General features: G+C 43.3%; 1 protein-coding gene across 2 annotated transcripts; it reads right to left on the bottom strand.

Annotated features, from left to right (window-relative positions):
- Positions 1-231: 231 nt before the first annotated feature.
- Positions 232-16,341, bottom strand: ankrd50l (ankyrin repeat domain 50-like). 2 transcript variants are annotated; one of them, XM_036573621.1, is made up of 6 exons: positions 15,987-16,341; positions 14,328-14,587; positions 13,193-13,924; positions 6,278-6,525; positions 1,628-5,233; positions 232-1,454 (listed from the first exon to the last, which is right to left on the bottom strand). In XM_036573621.1, exons 3-5 carry the CDS (start codon positions 13,627-13,629, stop codon positions 1,629-1,631), a joined length of 4,290 nt encoding a protein of 1,429 aa, XP_036429514.1. In that variant the 5' UTR covers positions 13,630-13,924; positions 14,328-14,587; positions 15,987-16,341; the 3' UTR covers positions 232-1,454; position 1,628. The 2 variants fall into 2 exon arrangements, with proteins under 2 accessions (XP_036429514.1, XP_036429594.1); XM_036573701.1 differs by lacking the exon at positions 15,987-16,341 and adding an exon at positions 14,790-15,980.
- Between the last annotated feature and the right edge of the window lie 657 nt (positions 16,342-16,998).

Here is a 16,998-nt window from a genome sequence, read left to right on the forward strand (position 1 = left end):
GAAAACATGTTCATAGCAAACTAACCTGCTTAAATTACTCTGTGTGAGTAAGAAAAAAGAGATGAAACGATTGTGTCCTGAGCTCCAGGCAGATTTTCCACAGGTGAAGGTTTGTTTCTTTCAGTGTTCCCTTCTGTTACAGTCATAAGCCTGTACAGCAGGCCACTAAAAAGGTAATCACTTATGAACAATTATGAACATAATTATCTATTTCTCATTTACCAATCACAATTAGAGTAAAAAATGTATTTTAATTAAAGAAATCCCATTAAACTGTGACAGACAAAACATTATAAACAATGTAAATTACATCTGGCAGAATTTAGAATCCTTTTTTTTGTTATGGCTCTCTCAAGTATTTATGACCCTGGCCATTATCCTTCAAATGTACTATTTAAATGTCAAGACCTATCTGATGTCTTTGTTGCCTTTTTTCTTGTTCTCTAACTACAGTCTCTCTTCCTCATTACATTATGTCTTTTTTCATCCATGTAATAAAGCCTCTGTTTTTAGTATTGCAGTGTAATTAGCTGACAGGTGTGCTGAGTCAGTGTTTAGGGGAGAGAGAACATGAATCACAATGAGTAAATAATTGAAAACATATAAATACACGCTGATGAACAATACAGCATGGAAACATCAATGTTGGCAAAGTCAAAACAAAAGAGAAAAAAGCCAACATATATTCTTAAAAATAGTCATCACTGATGACCAAAACAATTGCTAAAAGGAGTACAAAATCCTCTGAGGGACAGTTAAGAATGCTATGTTTTTGGTGATGTGTTGATGCATGAGCCCTTTTTGGCAGCAGTCCTTCCGGCTCTGGGCACCACAATGCCGGGGTGCATTCCAGAGAGGGTAAATGAACGAGTGGTCCAAGATTAGAAGAAACAGCATTACTGTCACATACATTGTCTCCTCTCTCTCTCTGTGCCTGTCAATTTCCTCCAAAACTAGAAAAACATCTCAAAAGTTTCATCAAACACACTGTGTGTGTGTGCCAGCTGAAACAAGAATTTTGACAACCCCTGTAAGACTCCCTGTTGCATGTGTGCTTGCAAACTCCTTTACTACTTATTATAGTCCTTTTTATTGTGTTCCATAATTACCTATGCTTTATAACATTTTCCTGTATACCACTGCAATCCACCTGTGTGTTCCTGTGTAAGAATATTTTCCTGTGATCGTGTGTATATGTATGTGAGAGAGAGAAGGAGACAACTGTTCCCCATGTTGACGGGATGTAAAAGAAAATGTCCGGAATGTACACAGCATTACTCCTTTGAAGTCCTTTGGTTCCTCTTTGTTCCTTCTGCTTCGCTGGTCTTGCAGGAGGTCAGAGGTCAGAGTGTGGTGGCATCTCAGCTACCATTTCCCTCCACCCTGAGTGATTCACACGCTGCAATTATCCACACCACCCTCCCCTCCTTGAGCTCCAAATCACCAAGGGTTGCCTACAAGAAACAAAGTTGTCATTAGCATTCCAGACATTCTCTCCCACTAAACTGCAGAGTAGACACCCAAGAACAAAGTATTTCTTACTCTTCACTTAGTAATTACTCTTAACATGTTGAATGTCACACTCTGAACAAGTAGCCTTCTTATATGTCTAAGCATAATCTATTACCTTAGAGTGGTGTTTCTCTCTTGTAAAGTGCTGCACTGGTTGGTCCCTCAAACTGCAATTTGATTGCCTGTTTAAGGTTGAGCTGGGGGTCTGTGGTTGTGATGTTGAACACAGACTCTTCGAGTAAGGCACTATGTGGGGACATGGCTGAGTGGTCAAAAGCTGAGGAAAGGGGTGTTTTTTGAAGGCCTGTCCAGTTATCTCTTTGTGAATGGGACTGGAGATGAAGAGGAGGATACCCTAAAGGTGGAGTTTCTCTACTTTTTGGCTGTCTAATGGCCCCCTCTTGATTTGGCGTCAACCCCAAGGACACCATTACTGAGTTCCATTTGTCTACTCCACTTCCAACTTGCTGAGGGCTCTTTACAAACTCATCCTCAATAAACTGAGGGGTTTTGGATTTCAAGAGGTAGTCACCAGCTTCTGGAGACCCAAGCCCTTTAAGGGACATATCTGATTCCTGTAGTCCAAGAAAGGTGCACTGTGCATGAGTAGGGTTCATTTTGGTGACAAGCTTCTGCTTGTTCCTGGCAGCACTTCCCTGAAGGCTGGCAGCATTTGAGCCTGGCAGAGGCAGGGTGGATGGCCTGCTGCGGCAACGGGGAAGGGAGTGTTGCTGGATCTGCTGAGTAAAGCTCAGGGTGTCGGCAGGGACAGTCTGCACAGTAGCCAGAGAGTGGCATGTGGAGGAGGAAGTCTGAGAGCCAGGCGTTGAGTGGAATCTCTCAGCTGTGGAGGCTGGGGAACAAGAGGCTGACAAAGAAGCTGATGAGGTGGAAGAAGTGGTTGGGGCTCCATTGGCACACACCTCTCCAGAAGAGACAGAGGTCTGAGTCTTGACTGTGGATGAATGAGAGGAGGAGCCTGGAGTCCCACATGGTGAGGGTGGTATGAGTCCAGGGAATGGCTTTGCACCATAGCTCTCCAGGAGACGCACGATGTTGAAAAGACCTCGCTTTCCTGCAACTTTTACTGGGCTACGGCCATAATGATCCACATGGTCTGGATCTGCACCTTTTTCCAGAAGCATGGCCACAATTTCAGCATGTCCCTCCTGAGAGGCGATGCTAAGTGCTGTGGCACCTTGCTTTTTGCAGGCTAGATCAACATTAACCTCCCTGGCTCTGAGGAGCAGTCTCCCTGCAGTTGTGTGACCCCTCCATGCCACAGAGTGCAGTGGAGGTCGACCCTCGGAGTCTAGTGCATTTGGATCTGCACCATGTCTCAGCAAAAGGCTGATACCTTCAAGGTCACCTTGCCAAGCTGCTACATGCAGTGCTGTTCGCCCATCAACATCTCTTGATTCCAGCGGGACACCCCCTTTCTCTATGAGCAGAGTAGCAATATCCAAGCGACCTTCTAGAACTAGCAGATAAAGAAGAGGTCTTCCCTCTGCATCTCGGACATCAGTGTCAGCTCCCCTTCTAAGCAACAGCTCTACCACTTCGGTATGCCCCTGCAATGCAGCAGCACTGAGAGCAGAGTGTCCATCATACCCTCGATGATCAATAGGTGATTTGCGGTCTAGCAGGAGCCTTACTGTACTGCAGTGGCCCTCCTGTGCTGCTAGAATGAGCGCAGTCCGGCCTTCCACGTCCAACTCACTCACCCTTGCCATGCTGCCTTGCTCGGTTAGCACAGCACAGACACTCTTGTGGCCCTCACAGGCAGCTGCATGCAGTGGCGTCCAGCCTAGATCATCTTTGTGATTCTCGTCTAGCCCTCGGTCCAGCAGAGCTCTCACAACCTCAACACTGCCCTTAGCTGCAGCCAAGCAAAGCGCTGTGCGACCTTCCCCATCAATGCCATCTACCGCTGCCCCCCAGAATAGCAAGCGATTCACTGTGCCTGCATGCCCCATGGCTGCTGCTGCAAGGAGGGGTGTTACTGCAGAAGGGTAGACTCCAGCACTCTCGTCGACATCTGCCCCAGCTTCTAGGAGGAGCTCTACTACTTCCTCATGGCCCTCATAGGAGGCCAACAGTAAAGGTGTCACCCCATCTCTGTCCTTATGCTCTGGATCAGCACCCCTTTCCAGCAGCAGACTTACGACCTCTCCATGTCCTCTCCCTCCTGTTGCTGATGGCACACACAGAGCAGCCACTGAGAGAGCAGTGCGCCCATCCCCATCTGCCAGGTCCACTTCTGCACCTGCATTCAGCAGGATCTCTACTGCTTCTTTATGGCCCATGTAGGCAGCAGCAATGAGTGGAGTGCGCCCCTCGTGGTCCATGCGATCCACTTTAGCACCATGGTTTAGGAGGGTCATCAGGACCTCCTCGTGACCCCCCCAAGCAGCAGCTCGCAAAGCTGTGCGACCATCTGGATCACAACCATCCACTTCTGCTCGTGCCTCAAGAAGCATCTTTACAGCTTCTTTATGGCCACCCCACGCGGCTGAACGCAGGGCAGTCCATCCTTCACTATCAACATGCTCCAGCAGGGCTCGAACAGCTGGAGTGTCACACCCCTGTTCCTGAGCCCACTCCAGCAGAATTTGCAGCACACTAATGTGGCCCTGCCTGGCAGCAAGGGTTAGGGCTGTCTGACCGTGGTGGTCGCTGAGAGAAGGGTCTGCCCCACGACACAGCAGCAGTGCAGTGACATCCACAAGCCCTGCATGAGCCGCAGTAGACAGCAGTGTCCGTCCATCTGATGGGTCTGTGCGGTTCACGCTGACCCCACTGTCCAAAAGTGCTCGCACAGAGTCTTCCCTCTGCAGTGCCCGCCGTACTATTCCTCTTCCTCCACCCACACACTGCACACCTACACTAGCACAATTGTCTGGAGAACAGGTGGGAGGATACACTCCACTCTTCATCAAAAGCTGCAGCACATCCTGTTGGACCAACACTGGGGTGTTCAGGGTCTGAGAGATGTCAGTAGAACCAGTTCTGAGAGTGGGAACACCATTCCATATCATCCACAAAGCAAGAAGAGATGTCTCCCCAGTATGGATTCCGCTGCTGAGGAGATGGTGGCCCAGCTGGCATACCTCCTCTGTGCCAAGGCTTTGGGATCTCAGTGACAGGTACATGGCAAGTGAAAGGTGACCATCCTTCACGCTGCACAGAAATTTCTGTGTGCAATACTTCACGTCGGTTAACCACTCTGCAAAGCTGCCATGGAATAGGAGTTTACTGTCCTCAGGCCCATCCACAATCAGTGGTGCCAAAGCACGCATTAGTGAGTGGAAGTCCTCACGTTCTAGACAGTTGTCCCTGGTACGTGCAGCACTGTAGAGCTTCTCAGGAGTGAGAGGTCGTGGGGAGGCCAGCATAATGTTGAGCAATGGTCTAACATGGACAAACAGCCTGCGGGGAAAGAGCCGCTGACAAAGCCACAGGTACAGACCATTCAATGTGCCTGGAATGTCCCGGATCTCTCTCAGTCCTACCAGACCACATGCTACACCATCTAGCACTCGCTCCAGGAAAAGGAAGCAGCCGCCACTCTTAATGTGCAGCAGGTTAAGCATGTCAGCTGTCTCTGGCGTGAGCTGCCGGCGCAGTGCTCCCTCTTGATCCAGCCTCCGCAGAATGTAATGCTGAACATCCCGCACTGCCGCAGGTTTCCTCAAGTCATCTATACACAGCTTCCGAAACCCTGCAGAACAAAGACAAGAGAGATGAAATCTAAGAGTGAAGGACAAAAAAATTTAAAGAATACCAGAGGGGAAGTATGGACAAAGGAATGATGAAAGAGAAAGCTGGGCAACATGCTGAGTTTCCTCCCAGTTCTTTCTTTTCCTGAGACTGACTACAAATGGGAAGGGTTTAAAACTCCACCCATCCCTTTGAGGCAACTGCAAACTTTAAGTGAAGAATCTAAGACAGCTGCAGGCTGAAAGGATATTTAGGACTACTTTACAATAACCTTAAAACACAATCTTTGCACATCTTTTTTAACAGATTAAGAACATACAGAGCTCATGTGTCTTCTTGTTCCATCTTTTTGATAGGAAAGTTTAATGAGTGTGTTGGTCTCATCTCTTAAAACCAGATCAACTCATTTAAAAGAATGTGAGCAGATGAGAACAAAGGAGTAAAAGATGTATAGAGAATGCACTGAAAACAGCATGAAAAAAATAGAATACAGAATACAAAAGAAAAAAAGAAAGACTGTGCTTTATATTAAATTATTGCTGTGGTTGGGTTTGCAAACACAGAACAAAGTCCCTGTGATCCATGTACGTATCGTCAGTAAAGATACTTGACAGCCTATGGCCAATTAGCTTTGATGATTGTGGACTTACTTTCCTGAGAGTGCAACATCAAATGACATTCAATATTTCCAATGCCACTAATTAAGACAAAACTCTGTGCCCCTCTGAAAACTGAAACACTGCTTCAGGGATTCCAACATTCTTGATTTAAACATGGAACCGTGTTCATTACAGACAACTTTGCATTAATGTTGTGTCTTATGTCAAAAGCTTGTCAAAGCTTTGTCTTTTCTGAACATAGAAAAGAACAGCAGTGATGGAATGATGAGAAAGATGTTACATTTTATACATGATATTCTGCTTGCAGTGAGTTTGAAGCAAGTGGGTGTAATGAATCTGGCTTGAACTCATAGTTCCCAGGACTGGATATAATAAACCTGGTTTGAACATGCATAGTTTCCAGGAATATATATGTACTAGTGTACCTGAGAACATCTTGCAGACAGCTTTGTTCTGTCTGCGTGCAGAGCAGACCAGGAGAATCCAGGGAGGGAAAAGCTGGAGGTGCCTGAGGAGAAGATCTGCTATTGAAGTACTCTGAATGGCCATGGCCCCAGTTGTCAGCCCCTCACCAGCCCCAACATATCCACTGTAACCAGCATCCAGAGAGTCCACCACTATGTACACGCTCTGAGCTGGAGAGGGTAAGGAGAGCAGGGGCTCGAGGACCGCTCTAAAGGAAGAAAAGAGAGATAAAGGTTTTTCAAACAAAGCTGTGTTATCCACTCTTAATAACGACTATCAAAAAGTGTTTTCAGCCGTTTAGTTTTGGAGTCTGCTGTGCCAAAGGAAGCAAGCAACATCAGATAACCATGGATAAATAATTCCTGAATAACCAAGAACCAAGATCGCAACTAAGATTTTATGTTTGAAATAAACAGCTTCCGCCCATACACTACAGAGAACACTTAAAACACCAAGTTAGCTGCTAAAAATTGCACTACATTCTTATCAGACATCCTATTATGCACAGTTATGGTCTTTGTATAATCGTGATTCCTGAATTGGCTAATGTAACTTTATGTTATATAAAATTTTAATTTGATGAAGAAGGGGGGAAGGGTGCAATAACGAATGAGACAATTGAGAGAAGGAAGGGGAGAGAGGAAGAGGGGGGCTAACAAAAGAAACAGATGAGGAAGTGTAAGCGACAAGGAAGTAGGGGAGAGGAGGGAGATGACAGAGAGGGAAATAAAGCACGGGAGGGGGAGAGTTTTATATGATTACAGGAAGCAGAAAAGAGATGAGATGCCACCGTGCAGGAATGGAATTCACGTCAGAGCAGGAACAAGGCAAATCGGGAATTCATTCATTTTGAAATTTAGAATGAAACCAGCCCTCCTTTTTCTTCAACAACATTTATCAGCCCTCCAACGTCTCCTTACTTCACGCTTGCAATCTCTTCCCACTTGTCTCATCCTCCTCCTTCTGGCCTGAGGTGTGGCTGATGTGGCACGGTGAGTCAGTGCTATGGAAGCTCAGAGATTTCCTGTGCCTTCATGCATACTGGGAGACAGCTAGATGTTGGCACAGCACCAATGAGCATGCTGCTCCCTTATCAGACTCACACTGCAAAAAGTGCCAAAGATAAGAGCACTCAGATCAAAGCTTGGGATCCTTAAATACAGCAGCCCTCTTGACTACTCACTTCAACATGTCACGGTGAAACTATGGAATTACTGCACCTCGGTCACACTGCCTATCCTCAACTTATCCTTAGCCGAATTATCACTACTTACTTGACAACAACGCTTTACAACTATGCTCCAGAAGCATAGTAATTAGCATTCAGTCACTGCAATTATAGATGAATCATGTTGGATTTGATCTACTCCAGTCAAACTTTGCCTTTCATCTCCACAAAACATTTGTTACTCATGATGAGCAGTCAGTGATAAATGAGGTCAGCAGGGCCCAGGCAGCCTAGCCGCTAGTAAGTTTTACAACGAACAGCATTTATAGAAGTAAACTCAGAACAACTCTCAAAAACAAAGGTGCCAAAAAGGGTTCTCTGTGCGATGCTGTAGAGGAACCACTTTTGGGTCCTTGAAAAATCTTTCAGTGCATGGTCCTTTAGAAAACCATTTTTGTTACGAAGATGTGCGACTGTGCAAACCTTTTTAAAAAAACTCCAGCTAATGTAAAAGCAAATGTAGAGCCTTTACATTATACGACGTTCTTCACACTCACAAATCTCTTTCAAACATCAATCAAGAATCAAAAGGTGGTTCTTCTGTGGCATCCCTCAAAGAACCCTTTGTGGCACCTTTTTTGTGCAGTTTACCGCATCATCTGCTTTTGCTGGTTCTCTCTTTGTGTTTTTCTCCTGGGGAGTATTTCACAAAGCAGGTTAACCAACTTAAGCTCAAAGTTGGGGACTGTACAATAGAAATGTCCCTCAGTTTATTTTCCTATTAGACGTATCCTTAAGCACAGGTTTTTTTTTTTTTGGAAACTGAGAAATCGTGCTTTGTAAATTCTCCCCTAGACTCTGAAGAAGCAACCATGATCATAAACATTACAACAGTTTGGCAGCCCCTTATCTCTAATGTGTGTGCATTCATAATTTGATAAGAACAACACATGCCACACAGCCAGGCTAACAAACCCTATAATCTACTTCCTGTGCTGCTTTCTCCAAATGGCAGAGGGCAATGGACTGTGGGTGAACCTTGACCCCTGTAAAGATTGGGTGCGCTGCTTAAGTGCATGACCTTTTGGTTTACTACTGGGGAGAGGGAGGCCTGAGCATGCTGTGGTTCAGAGGGACAGTCAGAGTGGTTGACCTTACATATTCCAGCTGGACAGTGGAGCAGATGAGGTGACTGGAGAGCTTGAACATTCAATTGTAAATTACAGTTCTTGTCACCCAAAACACAGAGGGACTCATTTTTTATGGGTCAGCACTGCCAAACCTCCCTGCCAGAACCTTTAACGTTGACTGCTAATTCAATGTTTCATATAAACTCTTTTACCTAGTCATGACAAACACATACAAATACTTACAAACACAGTCCCAGCAAAATTCATGACAACTTGGCTTGCAGTACCATCAGCAGCAGCGTTTCTATCCAAAGCATTTTTTTAGAAAAATGTTTTGATGCTTCATTAAGTTTGCTGGTGTAGGCTATGGAAATGGAAATTGTGTATAATATTTTATGAATGTCGACAACACTTTGGTCCATTTTAATTTTAGCAGAAAAAAAAAGTTTTGTCGAAACCTGAACTATTGTGCTTTTCAGGAAAATAAGGTTTTTACACATATATTTAGTTTCATGTGACACATTTACCTTATTTTTTTTGTTAAGTGGAAATGCCAATATATAAAGCACTACATTGCTAAAGTCAGTTTAAAAAGGTGCTTTGCAGCAAAAATTGCAAACATTTTATAAAGAATTTTCATTTTAGTGCTTGTACTTTGCACAGAAAGTTGATCTAAATGTAGCTATTGATGTAAAACACTCCAAAATGTTGCGATGCCACAGAAGAACTACTTTTAGTTCCTTGAACAACAACTCAACTAAGAAAAGTAGTTTAATTTTAATGTTTATTACTGTGCAAAAGCCATAGACCACCCCAGAATTATTTTATTTTCATTCAAAACAGCCATTAGGTTACTAATTTTTCAGAATCAGGAAAAAAGGCAGAAAACATATGTTCAACAGAAAATTACACAGAAACCTCAACAACTAAATATCATATCAGAATTTTTAGTGTCCACCCTTTTCCTTTATTACAGCTGCCATTCTTTTCAATAGACTTGCTTCTACTTTTTTCAAAGAAACCTTCAGAAATATTTTTAAAAGCTGGTCTTAGAAGTTGGTTGCATTTCATGCTTCTCACAATCTAAGTAACCCCAAACACATTCAGTGATGTTTATGTCTGGACTCTGAGGTAGCCAGGCTACTGAGAACTGTTTTTGTTGCTAAATGGTTGTTGGGAGTCCCATTCCCTTTAACTTTTCCAGCTTTTTATGCAATCTTTTATCTAACCTTCTTAGACATATCTCCTGAAAAACTTGTACTCAATGGCTGTTGGCTATCGGGAATTCAATAAATTACGGGTTCTCTCAACCTTTTGCATAGTACTCCAAAGCTTTGGATATGACAGTGATACATCTAATACCCTGACCTTGTTCTTTTTCTATAAACTCAGGGCTAGTCCTAGTTGGATGAGTGATGCCGTTTTGACAATAGCACACTCAAGCTTGTAAATCAAAAACAAATGTCCTCACAATTCAAACTCTGTTTATAGCTGAAACAAACTCAACCTGGTCTCATATCTGTACATATATTAGGATTCCCAAATTGCTAAATAAGCAGCGAACGTGTATTAATAATGAGTTGTGTACATCTGAGAGTTTGTTTTTAAATACAGCAGAAGACTAGAAACCCAAATGAAATGCAGTGGAGGTTTCTTTTGAGCCCTTGTTACACATTTACACACACGTTTTCTTGCTTGTGCTAAATAGAAAACATCCCAGTATTTTGTCAGTTTGTGTGTGTAGGGTGTGTGGAATGTGGGGCTGTACCTCAGCTCTGTGGTCAACAAACAGGGAAAGCTAATGTTAGCAACAAGCAAAGGCTCGCTAGAAAGAGAGAGAGAGAGAGAGAGAGAGAGAGAGAGAGAGAGAGAGAGAGAGAGAGAGAGAGAGAACAGCAAGAGACTTGTCAGATTGGCGACCTCACCAACTGGACCCAACCTAACACAGAAGGGGCACATTTTTTCAGTCTTTGCTCCCCCTCCCCACTAAAAAGGGTCATAAATAGCGTCTGCCATTCATGCCATTCAAAGCCTATTGTGATAGCCGTGAATAGGCTGCATTATTGGGTCGAGGGAGATAAATAAATAAATATAAGTGCCAGGGAAGCCGAACAATCAGCCCTTTCCTGTCTTTGACATAGAGAACGTCTTTCAGGGGGTACCAGACGACAGCTTGGTGTTAGAGAGGAGAGGAGGATAAAAGTGAATACAAACAGGGTTTAGCCCAGATCCACCGACAAATTGCCACAGGAGAGGGTGGTGCTTCAGTACACTTAAGTGCAGACAAAACATTTCAGCTTTTGACATTCTGATGTGAAGACGCACACCACGAGCTTTTATTTCCCCATATGTGGATCCCTGATGTAAAACACAAGAACACCGCAGTGAGATATAGTAGCCCTGATTTAAGACTGAGACCAAGGATCAACAAGCACTGGGACAGATTATCTAATACCAAACTCTCTTCTCCTTTTTTTCATACAGTATTTAGGAAAACATGATCTTGATGGCAATAATAACTAGAGTACATTAAGATGTGTTTGGATTGTTTAGTTGAAAAGGCAACATTAGGGAGATCTTTAAAGTGTACTTTTACATGCGGAGCTAAAGGGAATTGCAAAGGGAGTGTGCTAGCTGGAGCCGGAGTGTAACTGTGAAACATCAGGGTTTCTCACAGGAAAACAGAGCAAACATGAAATGCTGAGAGACCTTTCAAAGGCAGACAGCAAAGAGTCCAGCAGGGATTTAGTGTGCTAAAACAGAAGCGCAGTATGAAAGAGAGATATCAGAACAGCTTGAAAATGAAAAAAAAAAACACTGATATGAAATAATAAGTGAGTGCTCGGGGGGAAGTGCCTGTTGGGGAAAAGACTCTGTTAAAGGTCAATAAGCCTGCAAAGCAGAAACTTATTACAGAGATAATTGCTGCATTAAGACAAACATCAAGAAACGAGCAATGGGTCAGTACATGTATTGAGTTGATTTCTGTGTAAGGCATAAAACACCCATAACTTAAACATGAGACATTGTCCAGGACGACTTACACAAGTGTTTGTGTTTTGCCATCAGAAGATTTATCCTTAAGGTGGTGCAAATGGGCCAGAGTCTAATGATAAACCCAAGTTAAGCTAAGACAGTTTCAGAAACAGGACTAAATGCTGACACATAAAAACATGGGTACACAATACAAAAAGAGTGAGGTTTTCGTTAAGTGTATAATTAGTGTTCATTTACTTCTTAAACAGATACTCCGGACAACGGAAAATGTAACCATCGCTACATCTGTTGCAAACATGCTCACCAACATCCCACAGCTGTGCTGTTGTAGTCTCCAGAGTGAGATATTCTGATTCAAAAGCTGTGAAAACTATTCTGATGATGTGTCTTGAAGTTGGGAGGAACTGTTGAAAAACTACAGCTGCTTTTATTTTATGTCTTTGAGGCTAGGCTGTTCTTTTTTTTGGTTCGCTGGTGAATGCAAAAGGAAGCCAGACAACTAGTGTCACTGCTATGAAGCTAAATATCTTATGGCAGCTGTATAACTGTAATAGATGTCATCAAATCATCCCTATAATAGAGAGAATGGACTATTTAAATGGCAAATTACTCATCAGATGAATATGGCAACAAGTTAAAAGCTAACTACATGGCTATCTAAATACTTTAATTCAGTTTGGCCTCTTTTCTTTTGCAGCAAGGGTAAGGAATTTGTCTTCTCCCTCAGTTTTATGAGAGAGAGAGAGAGAGAGAGAGAGAGAGAGAGAGAGAGAGAGAGAATGTGCTCTTTATGATTTTGATTAACAACTAAGGTAAAAGTTATACTAATGTTAGCCTGGTTTTATTTTTTAATCTATATATCAGTGGCTAATGGCAATCAGCACTGGTTGACTTAACAAGGATTTTCAATGGTTTGATGTAGTTGCATAATGCATGCTGAATATTGTAATAAGAGGATTTTCATGAACAGAAACAAACTTTAAAAAATTGTGAATTCTATCAAACTATTGAGTCTTATAGATTACAATTGAGCTATAAGTGCATAACATTTTTTCCCCACATTAAATAACATTAAACTGTAGTGTTATGCCAGAATGCCCCTTTAAAGAGATGAAGTACAATTTTAACCAGGCCTGATATTTTGGTCTGGACCCAAATACAGCCCAGCACCAGACTTTAAATCTGAATCCAAAATTTTGTCCAAAAAATAAAGTTTCAATTTCACTTTAAAGAATTTATTTGTTAAACAATGACTTTGAACATCATCCTAAAAGCTTTTACATCATTTATTTAATTTACCTAAACTAATGTATAGTGTTCATATTGGCCTTGTGGACCTTGCTGCCAATCAATCAAAAATGTGAATGTAATAAAAGTAGAGAGAAAACAGAGCAAAATAAAGTAGGAAGGAAATGTAAACCAGAGATAAAAATGCAGGCCAAAGTCCATTAAAGGTGGGATATGGGCTGTGAGAAACCTGATCTTGAAATCTGAACCAGGCCAACATTTGAGAACAGATGTCCAAACAAAGTCTCAACAGGTTAGGGCAAATATTTCAAGCTTTAATCTGAAGGACTCACCTTTTAAAAGTGTCATCGGGGTCTCGTTGGCAGTGAATTGGCTCCAGGCTGGCAGCGACAGAGGGGCTGGCTAACATGTGGCTGTAGCTGGGTGCTAGCAGTGGACTGTCCCGTAGCTGCTCCACAAGCCCGAGAACAAACCTCCAAACCTCTGCACTGCCTGCATCCTCCTGCTGACAGTAGTGCCAGGCCAGGCACCGTGATGCCAGTCCTGCCGCTCTGCCCGCTTCTGACTGAGGCCACACCAGCTCTGTGCAGAGGGCCGTCTTACCCATGCCTTGACCCCCAGTCACTAGAACCCCGGGCGGGCAGTGGGTCGAGTCCTGCGCCCCTTTGGTGGCGTCCCTCGCCTCCAGGCATCTCTTCAGCTTCTCCAGGGCCCATTCCCGACAGTGGAACCGCCGGCCCCGCAGCAAGCTGGGGCTGGAGCCCCTCATCTGGACCGGAGGTATGGAGTGATGATGGCCCTCGCGAATGATGGACCTTGCTCCATGCTACAAGAAGAGCAGCACAATTGATACTGCTAAGAGTTAAGAGTTCATTTTGGAATCATCCAACCATCCATTGGTTCAGTCTTTTTGCATAGAGAATCATACAGTGCTGAGGAGTTGTGCTGAACTGAAAAGGTTGATTTTTCCTGGTTGTGAAGGATCCGAGAGTGTCCTCAGATGGTTCCTGGTTACAGGTGCATTTTGGTTCTGCTTTTGTTAGGATTTTGGCTCATCATGTTGCCTGTTGAAAGGACACAACACACATAAACCTACAAGTACACAAAGCTCTGCAGAGCAGCTAGCTTGCTGTTCCAGCTGATACTGTACAGGTAAACTTACTACATTACACGGTGCCTGCGCGTGTGAAGTTGTATGACATGAATGAATGAAAGTGCCTTCACTTTCTATAGATGAGTTGGTGCAATGTCCTGCCCCAGAACATAAACTGAGGCAGAGTGAGTGAAGGAGTTACTGTTTCTATTATTCATCAACATTAAAAAATACATGAAATTACCTATGCTTTGGCAATATTGTACTTAACATAGTCGTGCAAATAAAACTGCCAGAACTGAGAGAAAGAGAGAGAGAGAGAGAGAGAGAGAGAGAGAGAGAGAAAACGAAACAAAAAAAGCACAAGCTCTTACTTTATCTCAGATACTGATCTCTTTGTCCCTCTTCCCTCCTTCCTTAAAATGCTTCCAGTGGTCTTCAATTCCAGCGTTTCTCTTACTGTTTTGCTTCATGTCTGGCTGTCCGTCTGTGTCCTTCTGTCCTCCCAGCAGGTCTCATGGGTTAGGCTGACAGGATTGGAATCTCCTCCTTCTTTCAGACACATAAGCACTCTGGCTCTCACAGCTGCTCACCGGTTTTTCTTGTTCTCCTTTATCTCCTCCCCTCCTCGTTCCTGACATGTCAGGACATGAAGCAGAGAGGAAGAATGAGAGAGAGAGAGAGAGAGAGAGAGAGAGAGAGAGAGAAAGAGAGAGAGAGAGTGAAAGAGAGAGCGAGAAAGAGAGAGAGAGAAACATGAGTTTGAGTGAGTTATGGGAGGTTGAGGTTTGTTTTGGGGTCAAAGTTTGTCTATAGACGGGCATGCTGTAACTTACCGGCTGCCTCTCTTCCTCTTTCTCTCCCAAATCCCTCAGGAAGAGAGAAGGAGCGAGATTTTCTTTTTTCTCTAAATATACACATCACATGCTCACAATTCACTGTAGGCCATAAAACAGAAGAGTGCCTCCACTGTACCGCCGGATGCCTCATTCATTCCAGCCAGTGACAGACTGCTGAAAACCTCCCTCACACAGGCATGTGTGTGTGTGCGTTTCAAATTATGCATGCTATACAATGCTCAGTTAGGAAAATAAGCCAGTTACTGCAGACCAGATCTATATGTAATGCTACACTTTATTCTGAGAGTCCATTCTAGATGTTTTGTCTTATATCTATTCAGCGCAACTCTACTTTTGAGTCAACTGTAATAGATTCTATTACTTCTAACCCTAATCCTTACCTTCATTTCAACCAAAAACTTAATCCTAAACCTAACCCTAGCACTGCTGATGATCAGATGACTTTCACTGGTTTACGATTCACGATCTTCTGTAGATAATCTGAAATGGACTCTCTAAATAAAGTGTGATCACAATCTATTCACAGGAAGCCACACCTGTAACATACAAACCCGTTTATCAAATCCCAGCAAAGCTTAAGTACAGCTTACCTGGACTCAGACACACCTATGGGCAACTCAGTACACACCACGTGTAATGTGACCACGCCCGTCCTTTTAACTGTCACCCTCCTACCACGGATGCATTTTTTACATTCTTTCTTTTATACTTGCTCTTTATGGGAATGCCCTGCAAAAAATGTCACGCCAGGATACAAATGGGTCATCCACGACATTAACACCACATACACACATACAGACCAAACAACTAACAGACTAATGAAATGTGAACGCGAGCTTCAGGCCTGACGTAACATATCGACTACACGGTGTAGTGCATTTACGGGCTGCGTTAACTAGAGAAAGCGAAAGAGAGACATTTAAAGCGAAAAGAGACACAGCCTTGACTCTCCCCCTCCTTTCCACTCCTGGCTGATCCGTCCTCTCTCTCCGTCCGTTTCCAGTCGCGGTAAATGCAGGCTTAAATGACTGGAAGTTGACTCCCCCAGGCAGGCTACAGGTGCCCCAGCTAGCACCAACACTAACAACCGCCACCATCCACCGGAGGTCTCAGTCCGACAAACGGCTGTGTAAATTCACTCATAAACACTCACGCAGTGCACGTATATCGTACCTGCTATCTCTCCCCTGCTCCTGTTCTTCCTCCACAGCTCATGTCGACTCTGTCCTCGCAGAGCTCTTCTACCGTCTCCGGAGGGTTTTACCGTTGTTGTGGTTGTTGTTGTTGTTAGCCTACACGAGGCGTGGTGTCATTTTAGCTTCATTAGCTTTCACCTTAACTCCAGTGAGCAGTGTAGCGGTGCAGTTCGGGCGATGCTCACTGCAGCAGACCTCTGAAAAAGAAGCGTGTCGGTTCTTCGAAGTTCTGTTTTTTTCTAATTCCACCGCTGTCGACATGCCTGCATCGGTGCTGTGGTTCGCCAGCTCTGCTCACTCACTTAAAGCCTCCAGCGCGTTTTAACGCCACCACACAGCCTCTCTTAATAATCTCTACACCAAGTCCAGCTGTGCCCACAGTTTTCGATGACAGTGTTTCAGTCGTTTCAGTAGTTTCAATTAAATTTCGCTATTATCAAAAAAGTTTTTTACATTTTATTTTTGTGTCAGATGACTTTAAGTGAAACTACACTGATTATACTTCTGTTTTTCAACAGTAAATTACATGACTTTTCTAAGAATTAAGCAAAAAAAAAAAAGTCTTAAACCCATTTCTCTGTCTAATTTCTGTGACAGTGTGGACAAGTTATGCTTGACACACCTTTGTATTAATGTGGAAACGGATACATTTTGGGCGTGGCAAAGGCTGGATGTTAATACAGTTTTATTTGATAATATATAAATGGAACTCCAATCACAGTCTATACAGACATGTAAAAATGGCTACAGTTACTACATACATACATATATATATATATATATATATATATATATATATATATATATATATATATATATATAACAATAAAACAAATACAATCCCATTTCCAAAAAAGTTGGGACACTTTGCAGAATATAAATAAAAATAGAATGCAAAGATATGCAAAAATTCATGTAAACCATATTTTAAAGAAAAATACTACAACGACAACATATCAAATGCTGAAACTGAGAAAGTTTATTGGACC

Source organism: Colossoma macropomum, unplaced genomic scaffold (genome assembly GCF_904425465.1).
Source record: "Colossoma macropomum unplaced genomic scaffold, Colossoma_macropomum, whole genome shotgun sequence".
NCBI classification, from domain to species: Eukaryota; Metazoa; Chordata; class Actinopteri; order Characiformes; family Serrasalmidae; genus Colossoma; species Colossoma macropomum.

Bases quoted from the DNA above. Each gene is read 5' to 3' on its own strand.
- ankrd50l (XM_036573621.1), bottom strand. From the start codon at position 13,629: ATGAGGGGCTCCAGCCCCAGCTTGCTGCGGGGCCGGCGGTTCCACTGT. The intron at 6,526-13,192 runs GTGAGTCCTTCA...TTCTTCCTTTAG, and splicing joins CCCGATGACACTTTTAAAAG to AGCGGTCCTCGAGCCCCTGC. The intron at 5,234-6,277 runs GTACACTAGTAC...TTTGTTCTGCAG, and splicing joins TGTCTGCAAGATGTTCTCAG to GGTTTCGGAAGCTGTGTATA.